At 45.1% G+C, this 26,923-nt stretch overlaps 2 protein-coding genes across 2 annotated transcripts; one reads left to right on the top strand and one right to left on the bottom strand.

Moving 5' to 3' along the window:
• Window positions 1–343: 343 nt before the first annotated feature.
• On the top strand, window positions 344–7,256 carry LOC134215369 (transmembrane emp24 domain-containing protein 1). The gene is made up of 4 exons (XM_062694576.1): window positions 344–465; window positions 6,160–6,188; window positions 6,240–6,692; window positions 6,829–7,256. Exons 2-4 carry the CDS (start codon window positions 6,177–6,179, stop codon window positions 7,048–7,050), a joined length of 687 nt encoding a protein of 228 aa, XP_062550560.1. The 5' UTR covers window positions 344–465; window positions 6,160–6,176; the 3' UTR covers window positions 7,051–7,256.
• Window positions 7,257–14,414: 7,158 nt separating this feature from the next.
• Window positions 14,415–15,413, bottom strand: LOC134209328 (uncharacterized protein K02A2.6-like). Its single transcript, XM_062685315.1, has one exon. It carries the CDS (start codon window positions 15,411–15,413, stop codon window positions 14,415–14,417), a length of 999 nt encoding a protein of 332 aa, XP_062541299.1.
• Between the last annotated feature and the right edge of the window lie 11,510 nt (window positions 15,414–26,923).

Below are 26,923 nucleotides of genomic sequence, written 5' to 3' on the forward strand. Positions count from 1 at the left end.
AATTTTTGAAAATATATATTTATATTTATAATTTATTTAAATAAAATCATATAAATTTTGACTTCGTTTAAAAAAAATATCTCGTTTTAATGTATCAGTCAATTTTTTACTTTTTCAAGGTCAACAGCTAGAGCCTTTTCATGCGGAACAAATATTCATTATTACGAGATGGTGGTGGATCTCGCGTGCATATTGCACGAAATAAAATTAAATACGATATTTTCAACAGAAAGGCGTTAGCGTGAAATGTCAATTCGGGAATCAAGTGACAAAAAACAAAAACAAAATTGTAAAGTGCAACAATGTAATTTCATTGATTGTTTACCCCTCGTCAAATCCCATTTGATAGGGCTCCCATCTGTTTTCAGTGTTTTCTTCAGTGTCTCACTCATCAGCCATATCAACAATCACCACAATATTTATATTTCTCTCGCAAATATTACGTATTTCTATATATAGTGCCATTAAAATCTCGTCCGAATTTTTGATAGAACGTCCGCTGGGGAAGCGGATGCGGTGCTTCGGGAAGTGATTAGTGTCAAGATTAGACAGGGCACGATATAGAAAAGAAAACCTTTGAGAAGATTGGTAGTGGTAGGAAAAATCAGGAGAAGCTTTGTAGCAGGACGGATAGGAAAGAAGAAAGTGGCAACTGTGGTGCGCTGGTTAAAACAAATTCCAGCATAACCAAAAAGCCAAACAGTACGCAGCATGAAGAAACGAGTGCTACGGTCCACTAGTGTAACTGGTATGCCTATGTCATCGGCAGGTGGCATCAGAAACAGGAAAGAAACAGCTACGAACCGCGGATCGACAGGTGCACGCACTCTTTCAGATGTGGCGTACCTCGAACCGATAGATTTTGAAAAGGACACACCGAATCACCCAATCGCGATCGGAAAAATTCTGGCACTGGAGGGTTTCACGAAGCAAAAGGACATCGTAAAATTAGGAAGGCTACGGTTCAAAATTGTACTAGAACGAAAGGAAGTTTACCCGCAGCTGGAAAAAATCCAGTTCGAAAAGCACAACATGAGGTTGTTTGCTCCTGGGTCCGCGTCGCAAACCATTTGTTTTGTCAAAGGAGTTCCCAAAGAATATGACGAGGAGGAAATTAAGAAAAACATCACGGCAAGTGCCGTTATAGTCAAGCTCGAGAGGATAAAACGCCGGGCACCGTCGGGGGATGGAGAACAGCTTGTTCCAACGAATAATATTAAGGTAACGGTAAAAGGAGGAAAGGTACCGGACTCCATACGGCTGTACGATTGCCCACTAAAGGCCGAGTTGTACGTGTTCCCGGTGAAGCAGTGCCAAAAGTGCTGGAGATTTGGCCACTCGCAAAAGGTGTGCAGAGGGAAGATCAGATGCGGAAAGTGTTCGGAAGAACATCCACAAGGAACGTCTTGCATCAAAGACGATAAGTGCATAAACTGTGGTGGAAAACACCAAGCCGGAAACAAAATGTGCAAGGAGCGCAAACGAAGAGAGAACATCCTTAACACAATGAGGACAGAAAAGCTCACCTACGCCGAAGCGGAAGAACAGTTCCCGAAGTTAAGCAACCGATTCAACATCCTCGAAGTCGATTCAGATGAGGAGTTCCCGGAGCTGAACGATGTTGGAGGACAGGGCTCGAGAAGAGAAGCGAGAAGATCTGACGGTACGACTAGCAGACAAGTGAAGAGAAAGACGCAGGGTAGCTGTAGAAACGACTGGGTAGGTTTACCTCCTGGTAACGTAGACCAGGGATTCGACGTAATTTTAGTGGAAACGGTTCTGGCAAGATTGCGAGAGGACCTGATCAAACAGCTGAGGTTGAAGGCTTGGCTGAAACCACTAGTGGAGCTGAGGAACCACATCGCCCAGCGGATGCAGCAAGAACATAACGAACTGGACACTGACCAGCTAATCGTGTACATCTTCAGTAAAATCAACGAGATAATCGACAACAACCCAGGAGCTCAACAAGAGGAAAGAATAGTACAAGAAAATAGAAATGGCGAATAAAGCAGTAATCCTTCAACATAACGTACAAAGTCTAAGACCACCCGAAACCAAAGAAGAATTGTACACGTACCTAATGTCCAACAACTTCACCATCGCCTTACTCCAGGAAATCTGGCTCAAAGAGGGAGAGCATTTCAGGATGAAAAACTTTGAACTTGCATCGAAACGAAGACCAGAAGGATACGGAGGAGTGGGGATACTGATACAACAAGGAATGGAGTTTAAAAACATCAGAATGCCAGATTTCATCATCCTTGAAGCCGTTGGAGTAAAAATCAGCAATGGAGGCGACCCTGTCAGCCTAATCTCAGCGTACCTACCTGCAGGTCCAATCAACCAAGTTACAGAGGATCTACATCATCTATTTCGGTGGTTGGAACAACTGGAAGGAGAAGTAGTATTAGGTGCAGACCTCAACGCCCACCATAACACCTGGAGCCCGTATTACCCGGAGTGCTCAAGAGGGAAACTAGTTAACCAGCTGATAGCAGATTCCAAATTGATCCTTTTAAACGATGGTAGCTCAACAATGTGCCTGGCCCCCGGCAATCGTGACTCGGCAATAGACTTGACTCTGGTTACAGAGGGAATGGCGAGAAAAGCAAGGTGGAAGGTGCTTGATGAAGAGTTCGGCAGCGCACATCTGTCGATCCGGATTGGAATTGGAGATGATATCCCAGTCATTCGGCAGACCTGCAAGAGAGTTAACCAAGACAAGGCAATCGACCTCCTGAACAAAATGAGACCCCAGTACTTTTACGACCCGGAAGAAATGCAGAATATCTTCGAAGAGGTGATAGAAGAAGCTTCGTACGTGGTGAAAAACAAGAAGGGAAATTACCTTAAAAAATGGTGGAATGAAAGCATCTCCGATCTCTACAAGGCTAAAAGGGAGGCTCTGAGAAACTACAATCACAACAAATCGGAGCGAAACTATCTAGAGCTACAGAGGAGAAGAGCAGTGTTCAAAAGGGAGTTCCGCAAGGCTAGAAGGGTCTATATCAGAGAGCTCTCGGAGAAAATTGACGAAAACACCCCCCCAAACAAGTTTGGAACATTGTAAAAGGGATAGACACCTCACTTACTGGAGATCGACGAAAATCTGTAACACTTAACGACGAAGATGGAACCAAGTTTATGGAGCATTATTTTGGAGGAAAGTATGAACCGATTTGCTGCCCAAGAGCTACAACAAACAAGGATCTGGAAGGTTTCGAGGTAGCTTTCAGAGAGGACGAAGTTACAAGAAACCTGAAGAGAAAGAAAAATCATTCTGCAGCGGGAGAAGACAGGATGTCGTACTACATTCTAAAAGGCTTGACTACAAACATGCAGCTGAAGGTCATCGAAATGCTGTCGGAGGTGTTCATGTCGGAGCGAATCCCGGATAGATGGAGGGTTACAGAAATCAAACCGATCCCAAAACCTGGCTCTAGCTCTACGACACCGAACTCGAAAAGGCCAATAGCACTAATGAACGTGAACCTGAAGCTGATAAATTCCGCGGTGAAGGACAGACTGATGGCAGTGGCGGAAATCCAGAAGCTCATCCCTAAGAACTCGTTCGGATTCAGAAGTGGTTGCTCTGCACTGACGTGCATAAACTACGTGGTGAACGAAATAACGGAAGCAAAAAAGCAAAAACTGGAGTGCCTGGTGGTGTTCATGGACATATCAAAAGCCTTCGACTCGGTTAAAACAGAGCTTCTACTACAAACCATGGCTAATCAGAGAGTTCCGGAGAAATTAATCTCGTGGATCCACATCTATCTGATGGAAAGAAGACTAATCTTGAAGACAGACAAGGGAGAAATATCGAAGAATGTAAACCAAGGTCTACCGCAGGGCTGTCCGCTGTCACCGGTGCTGTTTAATTTATACACGGCAAACTTGCACGAAGGCAATATAGAAGATGGAGAATTAGTACAGTTTGCTGATGACTTTGCGTGGATAATTAAGGGACAAACTATTGAGCTAGCGGAGGCTTCAGCTAACAGGATAATTAGTAGTTTCACAACTAAACTAGAAAACATGGGGCTCATGATAAATCCTCAGAAGAGTGCGGTCATACCCTTTACAAGGAAAAGCACAGAGCATTTGAGGTTCAGAATAAAAGGCCAAATAATCCCAATACAAAACACACACCAATACCTAGGGTACACATTGGACAGGGAATTAAGGCATAGGAAACATATTGAGAACATGTGCGCCAAGGCTAACAAAAAACTGCCGCTCCTGAAAATCCTAGCAGGAAAACGGAGCAACTCGAACCCGAAAACCTTGATCAAGATAGGAAACGCCCTCATCAGAAGCAAGCTAGAATACGGAGGGACAATATACGGCAACGCAGCAGAAACCAACCTTCGAAAGATACAGGTAGTTCAAAACAGTTTCCTAAGAACATCAATGAGATACCTTAAGACTACTCCCATCCATGTGATGCTATCCGAGACAGGACAAACCCCAATGAAAGTCAGGATAGAACACCTTGCGAAGCGAGAAGTAATCAGAGGTACTTTTAATCAGAATCAACTGTCGAAATTCATTCATCGCACGGTAGAAAACGAAGAAGCCAACGGATCATACCTCACATCAACCACAGACAAACACATTGACGTTGTGATGCAGATCCACCCTAAAGCAAATAACATTTCCTGGGAGCTAAGGCCAAGAACTGTTGGTGAATCGAATATTCACGCGAGAATCCGGACAACACTGGGCAAAAATCAGGGAAAGAAGGAAAACAAACCTCAGCAGCATTGGAAACAGCTCTTTCTTCAGGTAATGGACAGGGACTACAAAGATCACATCAGGATCTATACGGACGGCAGCAAAACGAACCAAGGAACAGCGATAGCTTATTATGACGAAAATTCAAACACCACAAAGACAGAGAAGATAAGCTCCAGAGTCTCCATTACAAATGCAGAGCTAATGGCAATTCAAGAAGCAACCGAGTGGGCCCTTCAACAATCCAACCCGAGAGTAGTCATCCTAACGGACTCAGCAAGCGCTTGCTCGACGTTGCTAAACCGAGAAGAAATCAAAAACAACTATATAGCCTGGAATATCTACGAATTGTTTCAGCGAGAGCAAGCCAGCAAATTTAAGATACAGTGGATCCCCAGTCACTGCGGAATTCGAGGGAATGAAATGGCGGATAAAGCCGCAGTAAACGCCACGTTAGGACGCCAAACCAAATTCAACTCGTTGACACTCGGCGATGCCATGCTGTTGTCGGAGGAGGAGTCGTGGGAAGACTGGAAACATCAATTCGTTGAAATAAGTCGAGAAAAAGGACTGTGGTACGCAAAGATTCAAGAACAACCACTCAAGCATCCGTGGTTCAGCGATCTAATCTTCAACGCCAAGGAAATCAAAAAGCTGAGCAGAATAAGAACGGGTCATATGCTGACCAAAGAAACAAGGTATAAGTGGAAATGGGAAGATACCGACAGATGCGAATACTGCGACGAAATTGAAGACATCAAACATATACTATACGAATGCCCAAAGCACAACACGATTAGGAATAAATACCCAGCGTTAAGCAGACCTTACACGAGGCATATATTGACAATACTTTTTTCGTCAAACTTTTCATCAAACTTTTCTTCAATATTTTCACTGATTAGCCAGCATGGCCGTAGCTGAAGAAAAACTCAATTTTTTCTTGAAATAATATGAATCAAATAGCGGTATAACGCACAAAACACGCACACACTCAACCGTCATCGACTCCTGTGGGCAAACTGCGGGGGGAGATGAGGGGAAATATTGAAAAGAATATCAAACTTTTCTGATTTCCCTCAATATTTACTTCAATATTTTGGGTTCGCACTCACACGATCAATCTTTTTCTTCAATAATCAAGAGTTTGTCAAACTTTTTCCGTCGTGTGGGGTCTGCTTTAGAGTACTACGAACCACTAGAGAAAATCTTCAAGGAAGAAAGAGAATCAAGCATGAGCCAAATACTACAATTCCTAGCAGAAACAAAAATTCAACTTTGAAGCACATAATCAAACATAACATACATTATGCTACTGAAAACCGTTATAAACACAACATTGAAAACAACAGTTAGGCGAGATGAGCCAGCCCTGGCTTTAGCCTGTCACAACTGTGACAAACGCAAAGGAAAAAAAAATAAAATCTCGTCCGATAATGAATTTCACGGTAAGCATCAGTCCTTTTTCTTAATTCCCTACTCATGATTTATATTCCCAGTTGCATCTGTTTGCATTATTGCTTGCCACCTTCCTGCAAGGAATCGCCGCTCTTCAAAAAGAGTTCACAATCGTCATCACGCCGGGTGGAAGGGATTGCTTCTACGAGAATGCACAGGCCAGTCAGACGGTTGACATCGAGTACCAGGTTATCGATGGTTCCCACGGGGACTTGGACATCAGTTTCGAGCTAGCAGATTCCTCCGGTCGGCTAATTTTCGCCGACTACAAAAAATCCGATAACATCCACCGGTACAAGCTGACGCACGATACCGAGCTCACATTCTGCTTCAGCAACGAGTTCAGCCGGGTCAACAGTAAGACGGTGTTCTTCGAGTTGATCATCGAGGGCGAGGATGAGGATGGTGGTTGGAGCAACTTTGACATTTTGGAAGGGCTTAGCCCGGAGGAATTTTACGACATGAAGGTGCAGGACGTACAGGATATAATTAAGGTGAGTTCTGTATTTTCTTTTGTCGAGAATTATCAAAATCAAGTTCGCATTACAACTTTAATATATGTAGTTGTGATTTTGATATGTGCTAATTCGATGAATTCATATTCCAACTATTGTCGCTCATCTCTTACAGCGCGTGAGGAACAATCTGACCAAAGCTCGACAATTTCAAGATGTTTTGCGATCACACGAAGCCCGTGATCGAAACGTGGCCGAAGAGAACTACTTCAAAGTGAACACATGGTCATTCTTTCAAATCATCATAATGCTGTGCGTCGGTTTTTGTCAAGTGGTAATGGTCAAAAGTTTGTTCGATACTGAGTCCAAGGCGCATAAAATCTGGACCAAAATGTAGGTAAAGTTAGAATGCTTCGTTCCTTTTTCACTTCTAGGCCAGAAGTATTTTGGATCTCCAAACAAACATCAGTCAACTGCTTTCACTTCCTAATGATTTCTTATTTATAATCGAGTAGATCTAGATAACGATATGCGCTCAAAATCGGAGGAGCAATCTTATGAACGCCAAAGCAACATTAGGGTAATTGGATTGATAAATATATCATTCATTTTTAAAAAAGCTGCTTTAATTTTCAATTCGATAGAGAAATCCTATAACTATACAAAACATCGGATGATGTGCGTTAGTTAGTTCCAGTTTCAGGGGTATATACTCGAGTCCCTTCGGAATAGAGATGGGCAAAACTGATCACTTTGATGAACGGATCAGATCTGGGACATTCATTCTAATGATCCGGATCTTTCAACCGGATTGGATCGTTAGAACTAAACGCAAGAAGAATGCAAAATAGTGAAACAATCGTCATTCAGGCTCACACTTTTGGAATGTACTCACAATAACTTCACCTTCTCTTGCTTACAAGTGTATGGAGTACAAATAATGAACTTTTCATTTCATCATTTTCTTACAAATGGACAAATGATTTGCTGATCTGGTGAACCGGATCTTTTAAAAAATGATCTACGAATCATTCATTCACTTAAGAGATCCGGATCATTTTTACGGTTCCGGATCTGAACGCCCATCTCTACTTCGGAACGCGCAAAAGGTTGCGGCAAGGCTATTCAACATTGCGTTGGAGGGAGCAAAACGAAGGGCAGGGATTGACACGTGTTGTAAGATTTTTACGAAGTCCGTTCAGCTATTTGGCTTCGCCGACGACGTTAATGTTATGGCACCTAATTTCGATACGATGGAAGATGCTATCAGACTGAAGAGGGAAGCAAAGCAAACCAACCTAGTTACATCAAAACATCGAAGACGGAATACATGACAGGAATAGGCTCGATAGACAACTACGTTATACATCCACCACGAGTTTGCATCGGTGCGGTGGTGACGAAATCTAGGTGGAGGGCTCACTGGTGACCTATGATAACAATACCAAGAGAAAAAATTTGAGACGCATCATGGCAGGAAATCGCACGTTCTTTGGACTGCGCAAACCGCACCGAAAATAGAGTTCACCACCGTACCAAACTGACTATCCACAATGTGCTTAATTACGGACACGAAACCTGGGGCCTCATTGCGCATCTCCTTTTGATAGCTCTTTCGTATGATAGTTTGCATGGTTTGCTCGTTGCGCAATGCCACCCCTGGACGATGCTCGTGCAGAACTAACGTGTACTTGGAGTTCTCGAAAAGATGACAGATGCAGATGACAAATGAACCACGAGTTGCACCAGTTGTCGGAAGAAACAGCTATCGTTCGCTCCGCGAAATTAGGAAAACTGTCGTGGGCCTGGCAGGTAGCCAGAATGTCGGACAGTAACCCGGTGAAAATGGTTTTCGACAACGGTTCGACGGGCACAAGAAGGCGAGGTGCTCAGCGAGCAAAGTGAAACGATTAGATGGAGGAAGACTGACTGTGGCTGGCGACGTACAGCCATGCACCGTGCTGAAAGTAGACGATTGTTATGTACTGCTTTGGCCACTCCGGCCTTAGGTTGAATGAATAAATAATAATAATGTACATACATAACATGTGGGGCCCTCCTTAGCCTATCGGTGAGACGCGTGGCTACAAAGCAAGACCATGCTGAAGGTTGCTGGGTTCGATTTCCGGTTCCGCTGTAAGCAATTTTCGGATTGGAAATTGTCTCGAATTCCTTGGGCATTAAACATATTGTGTCGAAAGGCTCTCATTTCACTACCCTAGCCAAAGTCACGGGGGTTGACGGCACTGAAGATAATATTCATCTGAGTATCATATCACATTTGGAGCACTTCAGTGCGCCTCTAACGATCCACAGTGGATCGGCTACTTTCCAGACTAAGCCCCTTGTCGTGGCCGAGCGAATATCCTTAGGACATCCGTCGAATATCTGAATTCTCATGGGCTGTGTACTCACAAGTATGTTCTGACAGAACGAGTAGCTCTAGTGATACATAAGCGATGTACCTCATATACGGGATCGTCTATTTCTTTGTTTCGTTCTATCAATGGAGCTCATATTCGTGTGCTAATGGGCGCCTACTGTTCGAACGCCGATTGCTTCGATTTAGAAATTTAAATATCACTCAAATAATTCATGCTTCCATTTCGTACCTTCGATTATTATTTTAACACAATCCGCTACTACCATACCCCTGATCGTATGTTTCGGCATACTTATCACGTATAGCTCTTTAAACATGGAGGATCCGCTAGGGCTCATTAGCACTTTCCAAGGGGTCGAGAAATTAACCAATTTCTCGTCAACTGGAAGTAGCGAAGCCAACGCGTGGCAACAAGTAAGATAGTTACTATGTCTGAAACTTGATTATGCATATGTACAACATGTGATAGATTTAGTTCGGAAAAGGTATTGGAGGGTAACCGCCCCTCGGTAGGCTTTGATCCCACGACCCCAGTTCGCATGACAGGTGCTTTCCCTACTAAGCTACGAAGGACCTCCGTCGTCCACCGCAGCTTAGCGGGTACTGATGAAACCAAATTCCCAGCAACAGGTACCAGCCGATCTCTCGCAATACATTTTCAGAACTAACTCTCTCATATGTATTTTTGTACACATGCCAACCAAGTAGGATGAGTATTTAGTATTGTCCGGCTCCTACACACTTGCCTTATCGGCAACGGCGCTCAATGAAGTAGGGTTGTGTGAGGTTGTGCCAGTTTGGTCGTCAGATCCCGACCCGACCACACAAGCGAAGAGAGATCGCCACTCGAGTTCAGTACATTCAAAGTTAATTGCCTATATGCCGGGTATTAAGCCACCCGGAGTGGAAATTAATTACTATGTCTGAAACTTGATTATGCATATTAGAGTGGGGCGCAGTTGTATGGAAAAACGCAAACTTCGTCCGATCAAGTGAGATCAAGGTTTTTCTGAATCGTTTTGGGACCCCAATCAACTGTGCAAAATATGGGCTCGATTGGTTGCAACCTCGCATGCCGCATCGCGTTTTAAATTTACATGGAGATTAGTATGGGAAAACGTACTTTTTTACATTTTTACTCTTAGCGGCTTCAATTTATCATCAATCACGTGACTCAATACGTTAGCATCTAGTCTGGAAGATGCTGAAAGACTTTGCCGAAGAAGGTACGTAACTGAAAGGTGTACAAAAAATGTTATTACGTTTCGAAAATTGATTGTGTAAACCATATGCAAGAAATCAATGTTTCTGCCAGCACTACCCGACAACCTATGGTTATCGAAGGGCAAAACTCATCTTCCTTCTCGTCGGATTTTTTTCTTTGTGAAATGATTCCGGATAGCTCCCATTAGCTCTAAAGACCTATAAGATCAATTATTTTGTAATAACACTCAGTTAAATTATTGGTCTACGTAGTACGGCAGTGCTGGCAGAATAAACTATTTTTTGCATATGGTTTGAACACTCAATGTTCTAAGCGTTATAACTTTTTTCGTGGACGTTCCAGCAACGTGCCTTCTTCAGCAAAGTTTTTCGGCATCCTTTGGGTTATACTTTAACGCAATGTGCCACTTGGTTTACGATGAACTGAAGCCTCTAGTAGTAGAAATGCAAAAATATACGTTCTCCCATACTAATTTCCATACAAACTTCAAACGCGATGCGGAAAGCGAGGAAGCAACCAATCGGTCCCAAATTCTGCACAGTTGTTCAGGACCCAGAATGGCTTCGAAAAACCATTGATTTGAAAAAAAAGACCCAGACGCCCCACTCTAATGCATATGTACAACATATGATACACCGAAGGGGCGGTTACCCTCCAATACCTTTTCCGAACTAAATCTATCACATGTCAATCTTGTCGAAGGCAGCTTAAAGGTCAGTGTAGATGACGTCGACTTGTTTATTCTGTTCCATCCCTGTAACGCAAGTACTGGTGAAGTCCAGCAGGTTTGTCACAACAGACCTTCCAGGAAAGAAGCCATGCTGATCTGTCGAAATGTAATTTCTCTGAAGATGACCTGGTGTAGTATAATTTCGAACAGTTTCGACGTCGCAGATAAGCTTGTGATGCCTCGGTAATTCTTCACCGAGTTCTTTACATCCCGGCGGTCTCCAGCTTTGAACATGTAGGGGGAACATGCTTCCAAATGGCGGGAAATTTGCCTTGATGAAAGGATCGGTTGAAAATTGCCGCAAGATGTTTGGCTAAGGCTGCAGAACATTTGCAAAACAGAACGGCGGGTATGCCATCAGCTCCAGGGGATAAAGAACTCTTTAGTTGCCTTGATGCTGCGATGACCATATCCTCTGTTACTTCAAACGTTGTTAAACTTATGAAGTCTAAAGGCACATCACCGGATGCATTCTCAGCTTCACTATCGCTTGCTTCATCGTCTTCGAAAACTGACGCGAAGTGTTCCGCAAATAGTTCACTTGCCTCTGCGTTGCTCGTGGCTTCCTTCTCATTGAGATACACGTTAGCCGGAATGGTTGAGGTTTTCCTTTTACCGTTTACGAAACTCCAAAAGCTCCGAGGATTTCGTCGTAAATTCATCTGAACTTTTGTTACATGTGACTTGTACAAATAGCCATTCAGCCTACAAAATGCTGTACTTGCGCGCTTAAAATTTAGTTTATTCTCTCCCGTTTTACACCTTCTTAATTTGCGTTGAGCGGAATTTCTCTCTTTTTTCAACCGGTGAAGCAACGGGGTACTCCAAGGAGGCTTCAAACGACGTCTCATGCGTGGCACATTCGACTCCAGCCAATGAGTAATGACGCCACAGAAGCGTACAGTCATTTCGTCAACATCAGTGCACTCTAATATGTCGTTCCAATCCTCACTAGAAAGGAACTGTAGGAGCATTGCGTAGTCAGTTTTCTCGTATTACATCATTGTTTGCCGATTCATCTGAATTTACTGGCGAATGATGAATAGCGGGTAGAGATAAAGATAAAGGAGGGTGATGGGAATCAATTGCCAAGAGTGGTACCCCAAGCAACCAGAAGTTCAGATTTTACTTAAATTTACTCTTAACCGAACTAATTGGTTCACTATGGTTTACATCAAGTTCCAAGCATCCTTAACGGAACTTTAAAGTTCACTTAAAGTTCCGTTACATACAAAAAATTACTTAAAATGAGAGCTGATTAAGCCAAAATAGCCCTTCTTATCCGAACTTCTGGTTGCTTGGGACAACTGACTCTTCAATTTCAATTATGTTATCGACGTTATAGAACACAAGATCAAGCGTGCGTTCATTTTGGTGTTGCGCTGACTTAGATTGACAAAATCCATTCCGTCAAGAATAGCTACACCAGCAGCATTCAACGAGGATGTTTCTGAGATGCTGAGCACGTGAGCTACGGTTAACTATTGTAATCGAGGTTAATTATAGTCACCACAAACAAGAACACTGTCAGCTTTGTTGCATAGCTCTCTAATGGAAGCAACATGTGCTTATGGAAGCCTACATCTCGACTACGGTCCGGAGGGATATACACAACGGCCATATTGATCCTACGCCCTTTCACGCTCGCAGAAACACAAACCTGTTCAAGCATTCTTCCATGTTCGAGAGATATCAACGAAGATGGAACAGCTGTGCCGTTCTCAAGAAACACGCAAGTTTGACCAGAAGCTCATGGCAAACGTGTGGTGATCGAAAGGTAGAAGCAGCACTACGAGGAACATTCAAATGGCGCTGAGAGTATAGGCAAGTCAAGGCAGCGGAGGAGATGACTACGTCAGTTCAGCGGACGATGGAAGCCAACCAGCCCCCACCTTGAGGGAAATTAAGGATGCCATCCAACAGCTAAAGAGCAATAAAACAGTTGGTATGGATGGTATCGGAGTTGAGCTCATCTAAGTGCGCCCGGAAAGCTGGCCACTTACCTGCACAAACTGGTTGTTAGAATCTGGGAAATGGTACCGCTACCGGAAGAGTGAAAGGAAAGTGTCATATGCCTCATCTACAAGAAAGGCGACAAGCTGGAGTGTGAGAACTTCCGAGCGATCACCATCCTTAATGCCGCCTACAAAGTGATATCCCAGATCATCTTCCGTCGTCTGTCACCATTAGTGAATGAGTTCGTGGGAATGTTATCAAGCCGGCTTCGTTGACGGCCGCTCGACAATGGATCAAATCCTCAAAAATGCCATGAATACCAGTGTGCCTTTCCGTTTTATAAGGAATAATCCAACGCTGATGGTTTATCGTAAATGTCCAAAATGGCGACTTACCTATTCGTGTGTTGCCGGAAACGATGTTGCTGCTCAACTGACGCTTGATCTTGCTTTCGCGCGTGTCGCCTTCGCGTTATGTCGACTTGACGCTGTGGCGATTCAACCAAGGTTATTGAATGGAAAGGTGCTACCATTCAGCACAATGTACACAGTCGCGTGTGGGCTATTAATAACTCTAATGCACATCACACATCTTCCCCCTTCTCGAAAAAAAAGTGTTAAACCCGCATTTAAATAATGTATAAGCTTTATTTTATCGTTTGACCTTAATGCGCAAAATTTTACTACAATTGAGATTGCTGACAGCTCACATCGGCTGGCCCAGCTGATTCCAAACTCGATGAAAATAATAACAAATAGCCGTCAGAACAGTTAACCCAGATGGTGCAATTGTTCACGAGCCTGCATTTCCAGTCACAGGGCTTAAAATTTGATTAATTTTACCAGGTGGGATGACTGAGTTGAAGTTTGTTTGTTGTTGTTTTCATCGAGTTCTGCGGAAGAACCCCAATGATAATAAAATGGTTACCGGTTTTTCCGTAATTTTCACACCGGGCTTAGCAACCTCTATTACGTTTCCGTGTACTATTTGTGCAGATTCATCCATATATTTTTCATGAGGTAATCTGTCTCGTGACATTTTTGACAGAGTTATGTGACGTATACACGTATATGCGACAGCCGGAGATTTAGAGGAAAACAAACTAATTTTTTTATGAAATGACACCACTTTGCTTGGTACGGCATTGTATTTTCATCAGAAATATTTATGAAACTTCGCTACCAGGATATCCGTATTGACTTATGCATGAATTGAATGTAAACAAAAGTTGTAACGCTAAATTCAAAGAAAAAATGAACCCTTGTTTGCCTTGCTTCTCTTTTTATTTAAATAAAACCTCAGGTGAAAACAAAATAAAGTGCTTAAAAGTAAGTAAAAATGGTAATTCCCTCCATTGAATAAAAACAAATCCCTCTTTTCTACAGGAAACGCAGTGTTTACTCCAGGGATAAGGAATTTCAATAGGGTATGAAAGATCAACATATGCTTTCCACAAGACTACTTATCCTAATCTGCTACAGACCGGATGTAATCCGACAAATAGTTCGGGGCATTCCTTTTCCGATTCGGTAGAGAAGTATTTGCATCGGAACTTACCAGTTCATTATTTGAAGTATTTGTTTCCTTCTTTCGCCAATGGGATACTTTCCTGGTCTGCGAAATGTGACGCTTCAGTATTTGACCTTCATCGTTGTTAAGTGTTAAGCTGCCATTCCTGTCTTCGGTTACAGTATACCTTCTTGGAGAAAACCGCGATTCCCCTTTCCCTCGCATGTTCCTCTCCACTATTACTACATCGCCTGGCTTTACTCGACTAGGTCGCGCTCCTCGTCTTTTGTCCTCTCTTTCCTTTGCTGCTAGCTTAGCATCTCGATCCCTTCTGGACAATAACTCCTCATCAATTGTAACTTTTTCAAAGTCAATCAGCGGTAGACCTCGTTTGACCTTCCGTCCTAGCATGATTTCTTCTGGTGGTAACTTTGTCACGCTATGAGTCGCAGCATTATGTGCATGGATCGCTGCGCGAAGCTCCTCGATGTAATTAGTTTTATTCGTAGCTGCATTTGTCATGGCTCGATTTATAACCTTCATATAGCTCTCCACAAGCCCGTTTTGCTGGGGAAACAACGGGGTGGAGAAGACTGCTGTGATTGATCGCTCTGTACAGTAACGCCTATATTCTTCGCCATTAAAGGGCGGTCCGTTGTCCGTTTTTATCGTCTGAGGAAATCCTTCTCTTTCGAAAACCTCTTCCAATACTCTTTTTGTGTTCTCAAAACTTGTTGTTTTGACCGGGCGAGCAATCAGATATCTCGATCGGTAATCAACGATTACAAGTATAGATACTCCATTGAATTTAACATACGGACCATTGAAATCTAACGCGATGGTCTCCCACACCGCCTTTGGGGCCATGATACGCTGCATCGGGGTGGGTTTTTCCGGTCTACCGTTTATTGCGCAAGCCGAACACGATTCCACCCACTTTTCAGTGTCAACTGCCATGTTGGGCCACCATACACGTTGGCGCAAGATGCTCTTCTGTTTGGCCGCAGAAGGGTGTCCTTGATGTGATATTTCTAGCACTCGTTGCTGTAAAGCTTCAGGAATAACAACACACCCCGTTTTCACTACCATGCCATCACGAGTAGACAAATCTTTCTCAAGAAGTTGATATTTTCGTAGTTGAGCCGGCCATATCTCTGAATGTAGAGCATCAATAACAGCTTGGAGAGTGCGATCGTCTGTTGTGGCTATCTTGATTTCCTCGTCAGTAATGAATTCAACGCTGTTTGCTTCAATGCTGCAATTTCCCATGGACTCGAGTTGTCATTGAATGGTTTGTCGTTGCCAACGTACAATCGTGAAGAAGAATCTGCAATATTTTCTGATCCTCGAACATATTCAACAGAATAGCTGTAAGGACTTAGTCTTAATGCCCACCCGTCAGCACGCGTTAACGCTCTTTTAGACTCTTCTCGGGTTCGATTGAGTATAAACGAAACCCCTTGTGCATCTGTACGCAGTGTAAAATGTCGGCCAAGCAAGAAATATGAAAAATGCTCGACCGCCCAGACGGCTCCGAGAGCCTCACGTTGGTTTTGAGCATACTTCTTCTCAGTTACAGTCAATGATTTAGATGCAAAACTGATGATTCTTTTACGCCCATGTACGTCCTCCTGCACTAATACGGCACCTAGCGCAATTGGTGAAGCATCCGTATATAGGATCGTCTTATCGTCCTCGGAAAAGAAGCCCAGCGAAACACAGCAATGTACTATTCTCTCCTTCACCGCTGCAAATGCCTTGCTTTGCTGTGGTCCCCATATCCACGATTTAGCTTTAACGACCTCCCATAGGGGGCTGGTAATGTCTGCGAAATTCCTCACATGGGGACCGATAAATGAGGCCAAGCCTAGGAAACTGCGTAGCTCAGATATTGTGGCAGGTTCACGAAAATCACGTATGCTTTTTATTTTAGCGTCCTCTACGTGAAAACCTTCTTCGTCAAGTCTATGGCCCAATAAATCAATACAAGTTCTGTCAAACTCACACTTTGTGGTGTTCAACGTTAAGTTGTTCGCTCTCAATATTTCCAATGTTTTGCTAACTGTTTTCCGTAAACTCTCAAGACAGTCCGCAAATATGAGGATGTCGTCGATATATACGATCTTGTTTTCCATGTCCTTGAGTATCCGAGTCATTTCTCGTTGGAAGATTTCGGGGGCACAATTCACCCCGAACATCAACCTAGTGAACCGGTACATTCCTGTGAATGATTTGCATAGTTTAATTGTTAATGTGAAAATTAATCTATCGTATATATCTGAACCGTTACTATTCGCATACATACCATTTTCTGTTAGAAATGTAGTTAGATCGCGAGATTCATTATGCAGTTCTAGGTGGTAGAATGCGTTGCTAAGGTCCAGTTTGGTAAAGTATTTTGAACCATGGAGCTTCACCTTCATTTCCTCGATCAAAGGAAGCCGGAAGTATTCTCGGTTTATTGCCTTGTTTGGTGCCCGCATATTCACAACCAACCTAAAGTCATCCTTTCCTTTGGCCACTGCAGACATCCCGCTAATCCAGTTCGGTGCACCTGTAACCTTCTCGATGATATCTTGCGATTCCATCTCCTCCAGTCGGAGTTTAGCTGCCGCACGGAAGGCCGCTGGAACGTTGTAATACGCGTTTTTGACAGGTGGAATCGTTTTTCTACACTGAATTTTATCTTTACTCCAGGCATCTTTGGAAATTTACATGGCTTTTCAGCATTCTTGAGATTGTTAATCGTAGCAATATGCAGTAGCCCCATGTCACTAGCTGTCGAGCGTCCTAGGAGTGATCTGGTTCCGCTGCAAATTACATGGAAAACCGCTTTTACGGACGGTCCTTGGTGCTCTTGTGCAACTATTTCTGCTTGGAAGGAACATTCTATGATCATGGAGACTGATACCCATAAGCATTTATGTTTTTCATGTTAGCGAGTTTGATAAATTCCAGGTCGGCGATCCCCACCGAATGTTCCTGTCTGAGGAGTACCCAATCTCTCCCCCCGATCACGTTTACGTCTGCGCCAGAGTCAATAAGCATTTTGATTAGACTTGATGAGCCTACTTGACATGAAACCAAAACGTCTTCGAGTGATAGTCTGTTCACGCACTAAAATATGAAAAATTCTTATTTCAAAATCAAACTTCAATTTTCGAAAATTTCATAAAGTTTTATTAAGAAACCAAAATTCATGATCATGATCTTTGTGGTTGTCTGGTGCTGAAGAATCGTCGGATTTGAACTGAAGCTCTCGAATACGTGACCGGCGGCAAACGGCTCCATAATGCCCGCGTTCTCCGCACAAGTTGCAGTTTCTATTTAGTGCTGGACAAGGAAAGTTTGAATGAGGGAAGCCATTGCATCGACGGCAACGAGTACGACGTCCCTGTTCTTGCAGTTCCCTCCTGTTCGCTGGTGCATGCTGGTTGCCTCGAAAATATTTTGGTTGCGATTTGTCAACCACGCTTGCTGGCCTTGGGCGTTTCCCATACGGTTCACGTCCAGCAGAGTGAAAATAAGGCTGACGTTGTACGCGGTTAATGGCATACGACTCAGAACCATTGGAACCATTGGAAGATGAGGGGCCCGCCGTCTCGGACTCGTAAGCTTCATAGCGAGTAGCAGCCTGCACGATGTAGTTGGTGTCATGTCCATAAGTTCTTGCTGTTTTAACCAGTTCCTGGTTTTTCAAGCCCTTTAGTAGTTGAGCCCTCACGAATCTGTCTTGGTCCGAAGGACTGTATCCACACAGCCGGACTTTTGCCGTTAAACGGGCATGAAAAGCTATTGCAGACTCGGATTTATCTTGCCTCATGTTCGAGAACGCTTCATGTTCGGCTGCTGCGTCTGTCATTGACTTGAAATGGTTTCTTATATTATCGACAAAATTACGATAGCAACCCGCGTCGTTCAAGCTAGGGATGAGCTTGGCTGCTCTGACGATGTTTTGAAGTTCATCTCCGATCGAAAGGAATAGTAACTGCATTCTTCGGACAGGATCGTTTGCGTTACTCAGGCTCGCAGCGATCTCGAAATTTTCGATATACCGGTTCCATTCCTCCCACATTTTATTTGCCGGTACCCCTGTCGGAAACGGCTTGATGTTATCCCAGCGAATACTGGGCGTGGAGTTATCGGTCGAATTGGTGACAGATGTGCACCAGATTTGGTCAGTGTCGGGGGCACATGAAGTGGGACGTGTTGATTGCATGGAATTCACTGCCTTAGTGAGATCGAAAAGCATGTTCTCCAACCGTTGCAGGCGATCATTATTCAAGGGGACATTGCTGTCATTTGATTCACCGGAAAGATTACTTTTTTCGTTGTTCGACGTGCCCGGAACGGCTGTTGGCTTGGCTGGTAGTATGGCGGAATAGCTTGCAGTTTCGCTTGCGTCGCTTTGATTGTCGGTGTTGTCCTCATCCGAGTCGTAAACATGGCCTGGCGCAATGTTTTCCTCTGGTTGCTCCGGATCGTTCTCGTCGTCGCTTGGTTGCGGGTCGAAATATTTCGGAGCCCGGACGTATCTACCGTTGTTGGACATATTGTTCGGATTTTATCAATATTACACTCTGAAAGACAACTGTTGAACATGTTTACTTTAGTAAAGCTTTACTTTATTTTGCTGAAGGGATTATTTTTGAATAGTTCTATGAAATTTTCCATAATGAGAGCAAGTTAATTGGAGGTCTCTCAGCCACACAAAAAAATGACTGAACTTTTCGCTACTCTGTGGACTGATAGGTTTATTCTATACCACGTCAATAAAAAGTAATTTCTACTATACTTTGTGTAGGTCTTGTCAAACTGACTGAGAATTTACTAGACATTACTCTAAAAGAAATCAATGATAAGTAGTGATCCAAAACTAGTATTGCGGACATCCCGTCACGCCTTGAATTTTTGTAAAACATTTTTTTTAATGATTTTTTTGTTTGGACTTGCGTGGACGTTTCGGCGCATTGGAGACAAATATTGCGTACATCCCATTACGTCAAGGACATGTGAAAAATAGAGGGATCACTGTCTTGCGGACATCCTGTCACGCCGAGGACTTCAACTAAGAACAAATGCTGCGGACATCCCGTCACGCCTAGAACTTTGGTAACACATTTTGGACTTGCGTGGCCGTTTCGGCGCATTGGAGACAATTATTGCGGACATCCCGTCACGCCAAGGACTTTGGTAACACATTTTGGATTTGCGTGGCCGTTTCGGCGCATTGGAGACAATTATTGCGGACATCCCGTCACGCCAAGGACTTTGGTAACGCATTTTGGATTTGTGTGACCGTTTCGGCGTATTGGAGATAACTATTGCGGACATCCCGTCACGCCAAGGACTAAAACGAATTGACCCCGAGGTTGCACTGACAGCGTTGGATTATTCCTGCCAAGCGGAATTGAATTGTCAATATATGTTGTTGTGGCTCCTGGCAGGATCGCCAAAATGTGCCTTTCCGTTTTATAAGGAATAATCCAACGCTGATGGTTTATCGTAAATGTCCAAAATGGCGACTTACCTGTTCGTGTGTTGCCAGAAACGATGTTGCTGCTCAACTGACGCTTGATCTTGCTTTCGCGCGTGTCGCCTTCGTGTTATGTCGACTTGACGCCGTGGCGATTCAACCAAGGTTATTGAATGGAAAGGTGCTACCATTCAGTACAATGTACACAGTCGCGTGTGGGCTATTAATAACTCTAATGCACATCACACAACCAGGTCCCAGGTTCATTGATTTCAAAGCGTCATACGACAGTATTGACCGTGTAGTGCTGCACAAAATTGTGGACGAGAACTGCTTCCCTGGGAAGCTTACCAGACTGATCAAAGCAATGGTGGATAATGTGCAAAACTGTGTGTAGATATCAGCCGAACACTCCAGTTCGTTCGAATCGCACCGGGGACTAAGAAAAGGTGATGGACTTTCGTGCCTGTTGTTCAACATTGCGCTAGCGGCTAGAAGGTGTCATGCGTAGAGCCGGGTGTAACAGCCGGGGTACGATGTTCAACAGATCCAGTCAATTTATGACATATAACTGTAAACCTGCCTGAAACGTGAAGCAACAAAAGTTGGAACGGTGGTGAATCCATCGAAGACAAAGTACAAGCTTGTGGGCGAAACTAGGGATCCTATATTAAGAGATGTGCGAATACTTTTCAAGACGATTTAGCAACGCTGTTACTTTCGTAAACAAACGCTGCCAGCACTTGCCACCACAAAAAATGTTGGAGCTCGAACATGACTTTGCGTATAAGACATTTTCAGATTTCGTTATCTGACGCCCAACAGTGCATTATCACTAAAATAAAAATGCAATACAAATGAACAAAGTACCATGCATAAACTAGACTACTTCAACTTGCCAATGTAAAACAAATTGTTTATCCGACAAAACTTTTCGTAAAATATTTTTTACTACAATCGCAATACCTTTCAATCCGCAACAATAACAATGTTCATTTGGCTCAGATTCTGACAGCTCTCAATGCTCGATTGGCTCAAGATGGCCGTTTTCGCATATCTCTGAATGTAGGATCCCTAGGCGAAACTGAGCGCGACAGGGCCCGCCTGGGAAGCAGTATTACGATAGACGGGAATACAGATCCTTGCTAACGGCTGAGAATAGTGTTAGGGAACGTCCACAAATTACGTAACACTTATAGGGGGGAGGGGGGGTTGAGTGAAGTGTGACGATCCATACGAAATTTTCAGAAGCTTCATATAAAAAGTGTGACATCGGGGGGAGGGGGGGTGAAAAACTCAAAGGTGCAGCCCAATCGGGTTGTACGCAAAGGTGACGTAGGACTACGTAGCTATTCGAAAATTATGGTATTTGCCATAATAATTTATCTCGTTTTATTAACATTGAGCAAACTACTCGGAGGCCAACTCAATCAAGAAGTCGATTAGTTGTTCCCAGTTGGATGGACTTTGAGTCTCTAACCGTGGCTTTCAGTCGGGGACATCACAATCCTTACTTTGCCACGTACGCTTACATCGCGGGCGAAAATCAAACGTTGCAAATAAATATATTTCCGTTTGGTTTCACGCCACTGCTTATTTCTCCTTTATTTCGTCAATTTTTGAGGATGATGTCCTCCAAAAAGGCCTTTATACAAAAGGTTGATGCGACAATCCGATATGAACTTTCTTCAAAGTGCAAAACTCAATCGTAACTAGCATATTTGATAGCGCATCGGAGGGAGATGATGCAGTAAATTTGAATGGATGGAATCACTAAAAGCAATCAAGCTACCACGCCAAACCCGATCCCACTGCGACTTTCTAATAACTAACTGCATCCAAACGCTTGCCGGCACCTTGCGTTGAAACTGTCCGACCGCCACCTGATGATTTTTCGCTCAGCCTCCAAAATCTGGAATAAATTTTCCGCATTGCCACTGCCACCCCACGCCTTCGTGCTGCTGTGTCCGCTCCGCTGCATTAAATGTCGAACCGCTCTTTGTGGAATCCCGATCAAAATGGCTCGCGCGCGCCGAACAGCAGCTTTCTTGTATTTAATAAATTAAATCCGTAAGCCCCGCCTCTTTGTGATCTGATATGGGTGTTAATGTAATGTGCACTCATAACGATTAATGAAGGGGCGGGGCTAACGGAATTACTTTATAAGATATAAGAAAGCTGCTTTTCCGGCGCGCGCGAGCCATTTCGATCGGGATTCCGCAGACAACGGACCGTTCGGAGAATGACAAATTCTAAGAATCCTATGAAATTTTCTCGCAAGATTCTGAATTTGGTTATGAGATGTTGTTTATCTAAGATGCGTATTGTTGCGAGGAGTGACAACAGAAATTTGACTCAAGACGAAGTTTCTTCATATTACCAAACATTATCTCTTGACATCTGTCTGTCCAAGCGACGTTCACTAATGGGTAGTTGCTGTAGGTAGATAGTTTTCACAAAGGTGGCGTCTTCATGGATTTTATACAAAAGAAAGTTGATCGGAAATAAACTTTCTTCAAAGTTCAAAACTCAATCGTAAATAGCGAATTTGATAGCGCGTCGGAGGGATATGATGTAATGAATTTTAATGGATGGGATCACTAACAGCGACCAAGCTACCACGCCAAACCCGATGCCACCGAAACAGTCCATTTTCGCAATCAACTCTTTCTTGTCGTAAAATGTTGGCCATGACAAGAACCAATTTTCTTTTGCCAGTTCCTATTCCAATCACTAACTGCATCCAATCGTGTAAATTTGCAGCATTTGCCACACTGCCACCCACTTCGTGCTGCTGTGTCCGCTTCGCTGTATCGAATGTCGCACCGCTTTCCTGATCGAAATGGCTCGCGCGCGCCGAACAGCAGCTTTCTTGTATTTAATAAATCAAAACCGTAAGCCCCGCCCCTTTGTGAGCTGATATGGTGTAAATATAATGTGCACTCATAACGATTAATGAAGGGGCGGGGCTAATGGAATTACTTCATTAGATATAAGAAAGCTGCTTTTCGACGCGCGCGAGCGAGCCTCATCTCTTGATTTTAGTACGAGACAGCAACACGTACGGACGTGTTTTTTGCTCGCGCTTTTTTTCCAAGTGTTTTTTCTCGTTCGTTCGCTGTTTACGTTTTCGCTTGTCGCGTTGGCGTTATTTTCTCCCGGACCCGTCATGGGAGACTCGGTGGCCGATTCGGTCGCTGGAAAAGTGCCTAAGCGCACTGCTCTTGGAGGCGCGGGTAACCCCTCCAAGCAGCTTTTGCAGAGCAACGTGTTCTCTCCGTTGCCACTTGATGACGCCGGCAATCCGCCGAAAAAGAGGAAGAAGCAGCAATCGCAGCTGCCGCAGGTGCAACCGGAGCGGAAGGAGAAGTGCCCGTGTTTGTCAAGGGCGATCAACCGGATTTGCGCCCAAAAATTCGCCAGCTGATCGCTAAAGGGTTGAAATGTACTTTTCAGCTCTGCAGCGAAGGCGTGAAAGTGATGCCGGCAAACAAGGACCATCATCAATCCGTCGTGGAGTTTCTCGAGGTCCACAAGTATGAGTACTACACTCATGACCACCCCGGCACGAAGCCGCTAAAGGCTTTGCTGCGAGGACTCCACGACATGAAGGAAGAGGAGTTGAAAGCTGAGCTCGAAAGTTGCGGATTGAAATCGGTGGCCGTGCACAAGATCGCTCGTCACGACAAGACGAGGAGAAAACGCGACCAGCTTTACCTGGTCCACCTGGAGCACGGCTCCACCACGTGGAAGGACCTGAAGCTGGTCGGCGTTATAAATTACACCGTCGTTGACTGGGAGCGATATCGGCCAGTGCACCGCGACGTCACGCAGTGCACCAACTGCTTCAATTTCGGGCACGGCACCAGGAACTGCCGCATGAAGCCGCGCTGCAACAAGTGTGGCGAACCCCATCTGACTGATGAGTGCGACAAAATGGAGGTGGCCGATCCCAAGTGCGCCAACTGTGGCGACAAACATCGGGCCACCACAAACGGCTGCCCAAAGCGAGCCGAGTTCCTGGAAATCCAGAAGAAGGCTTCCACCAGGACCATGCCGAAGAAGAACCGTGTTCCTGTAATCAACGAAGTGAACTTTCCAGCCATCCCGGCTCCCCGTCGCGTGATTCCAATACTCCCACCGCTACAGCCGCACAAGTGACTGGCAGCGGCAGCTGCATCGGTCCAAGCTCCAACATCGTCGGCACCATCCACCAGCGAATGGCCCCCGCTCCCTCCTCCTGGGTTCCATCGGCAGTCGGAGAACGAAGCCGTCCCACCGGAAGAATCTGCTCCTCTGTACACTCCGGAGCAACTGATGCCGATCTTCGCGCAGCTCGCCACTCGGCTGCGCGGCTGCAAAACCCGCTTCGACCAGGTCTTCACTCTTGGCATGTTCATCATCGAAAATGGATGCTAGGGTGGGCCTGGTCAACTGGAAAGCTTGCTCGCTCAAGAGCAAAATAATTGAGCTGAAGGATTTCCTTGAGGAGAAGGAAATAGACGTGGCGTTCATCACCGAAACGCACCTAAAACCGGAGGTGAACATCAACATCCCGGACTTCCGCATCGTGCGACTCGACCGGCCGACCAGGGGAGGTGATGTGGCCATCGCTCTTCGCTACAACATCAACTGTCGTCTGCTTCCAAGCTTCCAGCTCAGTGTCATCGAGGCCATCGGTGTCGAAATCACCACTTCGGTCGGCACAATCGCGCTCATCGCGGCGTACTGTCCAACACAAGCCAAAGCCGGCGATGGATCATGGGCTGCCCTTCGGAGGGACATCGTCAAGCTGACGCGGAGGCAAGGCCAGTATATCATTGCCGGCGACCTGAATGCCAAACATCAAGCCTGGGGCAGCAGCCGCGGCAATCGAAACGACACCATCTGGAGCAACGACATGGAGGAAGGCCACTACACGATCTTGAGCCCGGATTCACCCTCGGCTGAGTCGGTCCGGTGTCCACGCAACCCTCGACCTCTACATAACAAACCTGAGTGACCACGTCTCGCAGCCGGTTGTATACCAGGAGCTCAGTTCGGATCACTATCCGGTGGTGGCGGAACTGGGCTCCTCGGTCAATCGGCACCAGCAGTTAAGCCCCAAACGCAATACAACGGAACGGCGACGGAAACGGCAAATTTGACAGAAAATATATGGGCTAACTGTCAGATTTTCCGTTTCCGTCGCCGTTCCGTTGTATTGCGTTTGGGGCTTTACGGCGGAACTACCACCGAGTGAACTGGCAGCGGTTCCAGCAGTGCGTCGATAACACCGTCGACTACGAGGTGCGTCCGGAGACGCCGGAAAGTATCGACCGCCAGCTGTGCGCCATCGAAGAGGCAATCTCGGTGGCCAGAGAGCAGCATGTCCCGACGGCTCGGCAGGTAAGCAACTCCTTAAACATCGATACACTCACCAAAGATTTGATTCGATTGCGGAATGTCACCCGCAGGCAGTTTCAGCGTACTGGACTGCCTGAGCTTAAGGCACGCTGCAATCGAATCACAAAAATTATCAAGGCCAGAATGGTGGACCTCAAAAATAACGACTTCTCGAATAAGATCCGCACTCTCCCAGATTATGCTAAGCCTTTCTGGAAAATGACCAAAATTCTAAAATCCAAGCCTCGGCCCATTCCACCTTTGATCCCACTAGACAATAATGGCTCTAAGGATCGCTTGATAACTCCTGCAGAGAAGGTCGCTGAAATAGGTCGTCACTTCGTCAGCTCACACAATCTTGGGCAGAACATCGTCAGTCCACACGAAGCAGCCGCCAACGAGCATGCTAACAACATCCATTTGATTCCCAACGACTTCTCGGAGGAGTTGGAGATCTCAGCTGACGAATTGACGGCCTATATCAAATCATCGAAGAACATGAAGGCCCCAGGCTTCGACAGCATCCTGAATCTCGAGCTCAAACACATGAGTGCTCCGTTCTTTGAGCACCTCTCGCTGATCTTTAATCAGTGTCTCCGGCTCAGCTACTTCCCATCGTCCTGGAAGTCAGCGAAAGTCATCCCCATCCAGAAGCCTGGGAAGGATCCTTCCTCCCCAAAAAGTTATCGACCCATCAGCCTTCTCTCAGGGTTATCCAAGCTATTCGAAAAAGCTATTCATCATCGGTTACTTGAGTCTGCCGAAAATCTCAACATCTTGCTCGAGGAACAGTTTGGTTTCCGACGCGGTCGGTCAACTGTACACCAAGTGACCCGAGTTACCAACGTCCTCAAACGGAACAAGTTTGTCTCGAAAACATCCGCCATGGCCTTATTCGATGTCGAGAAGGCATTTGACAATGTATGGCATGATGGCCTGGTGTACAAACTACAACGCTACAATCTTCCCAGCTACCTGGTGAAAATCATCGACAATTACCTGTCGGCAAGGACATTCCGGGTCTCAATCAGCGGAGCGAGTTCCAATGCGCACACCATCGTCGCAGGCGTCCCCCAGGGCAGTATCCTCGGGCCCTCGCTTTTCAATCTGTTCACCGACATGCCAGAACCACCAGAAAGCGGCATTCTGTCTCTGTTCGCAGATGACACATCCATCGTCTACAACGGTAGAGTGATCAGAGCGCTAGTGGCAAAACTCCAACGAGGCCTGGATGCCCTGACAGAGTACCTCACCAGCTGGAAGATCTGTATCAACGCGGCGAAGACCCAGGTCATCATTTTCCCCCACTCCAAATCCCCTAACCTTGTTCCGCCTGGGGACTGTAAAATCATCCTCAATGGCACGACTGTGGAATGGGCCAATGAGGCCGACTACCTTGGCTTGACCCTCGACAGCAAGCTTATTTTCAGGCAACAGGTTGACAAAACGGTGACAAAGTGTAACGTCTTGTTGAAACTACTGTACCCTTTGATCAACCGCCGGTCGTCATTGTCCCTGAAAAATAAGCTTGATGTCTACAAGCAAATCATCCTCCCTGTGATCGAATATGGCATGCCGGTCTGGGAGAGCTGCGCTAACACCCACC

The sequence above is a fragment of the Armigeres subalbatus genome, chromosome 2 (assembly GCF_024139115.2).
Source record: "Armigeres subalbatus isolate Guangzhou_Male chromosome 2, GZ_Asu_2, whole genome shotgun sequence".
NCBI lineage: Eukaryota > Metazoa > Arthropoda > Insecta > Diptera > Culicidae > Armigeres > Armigeres subalbatus.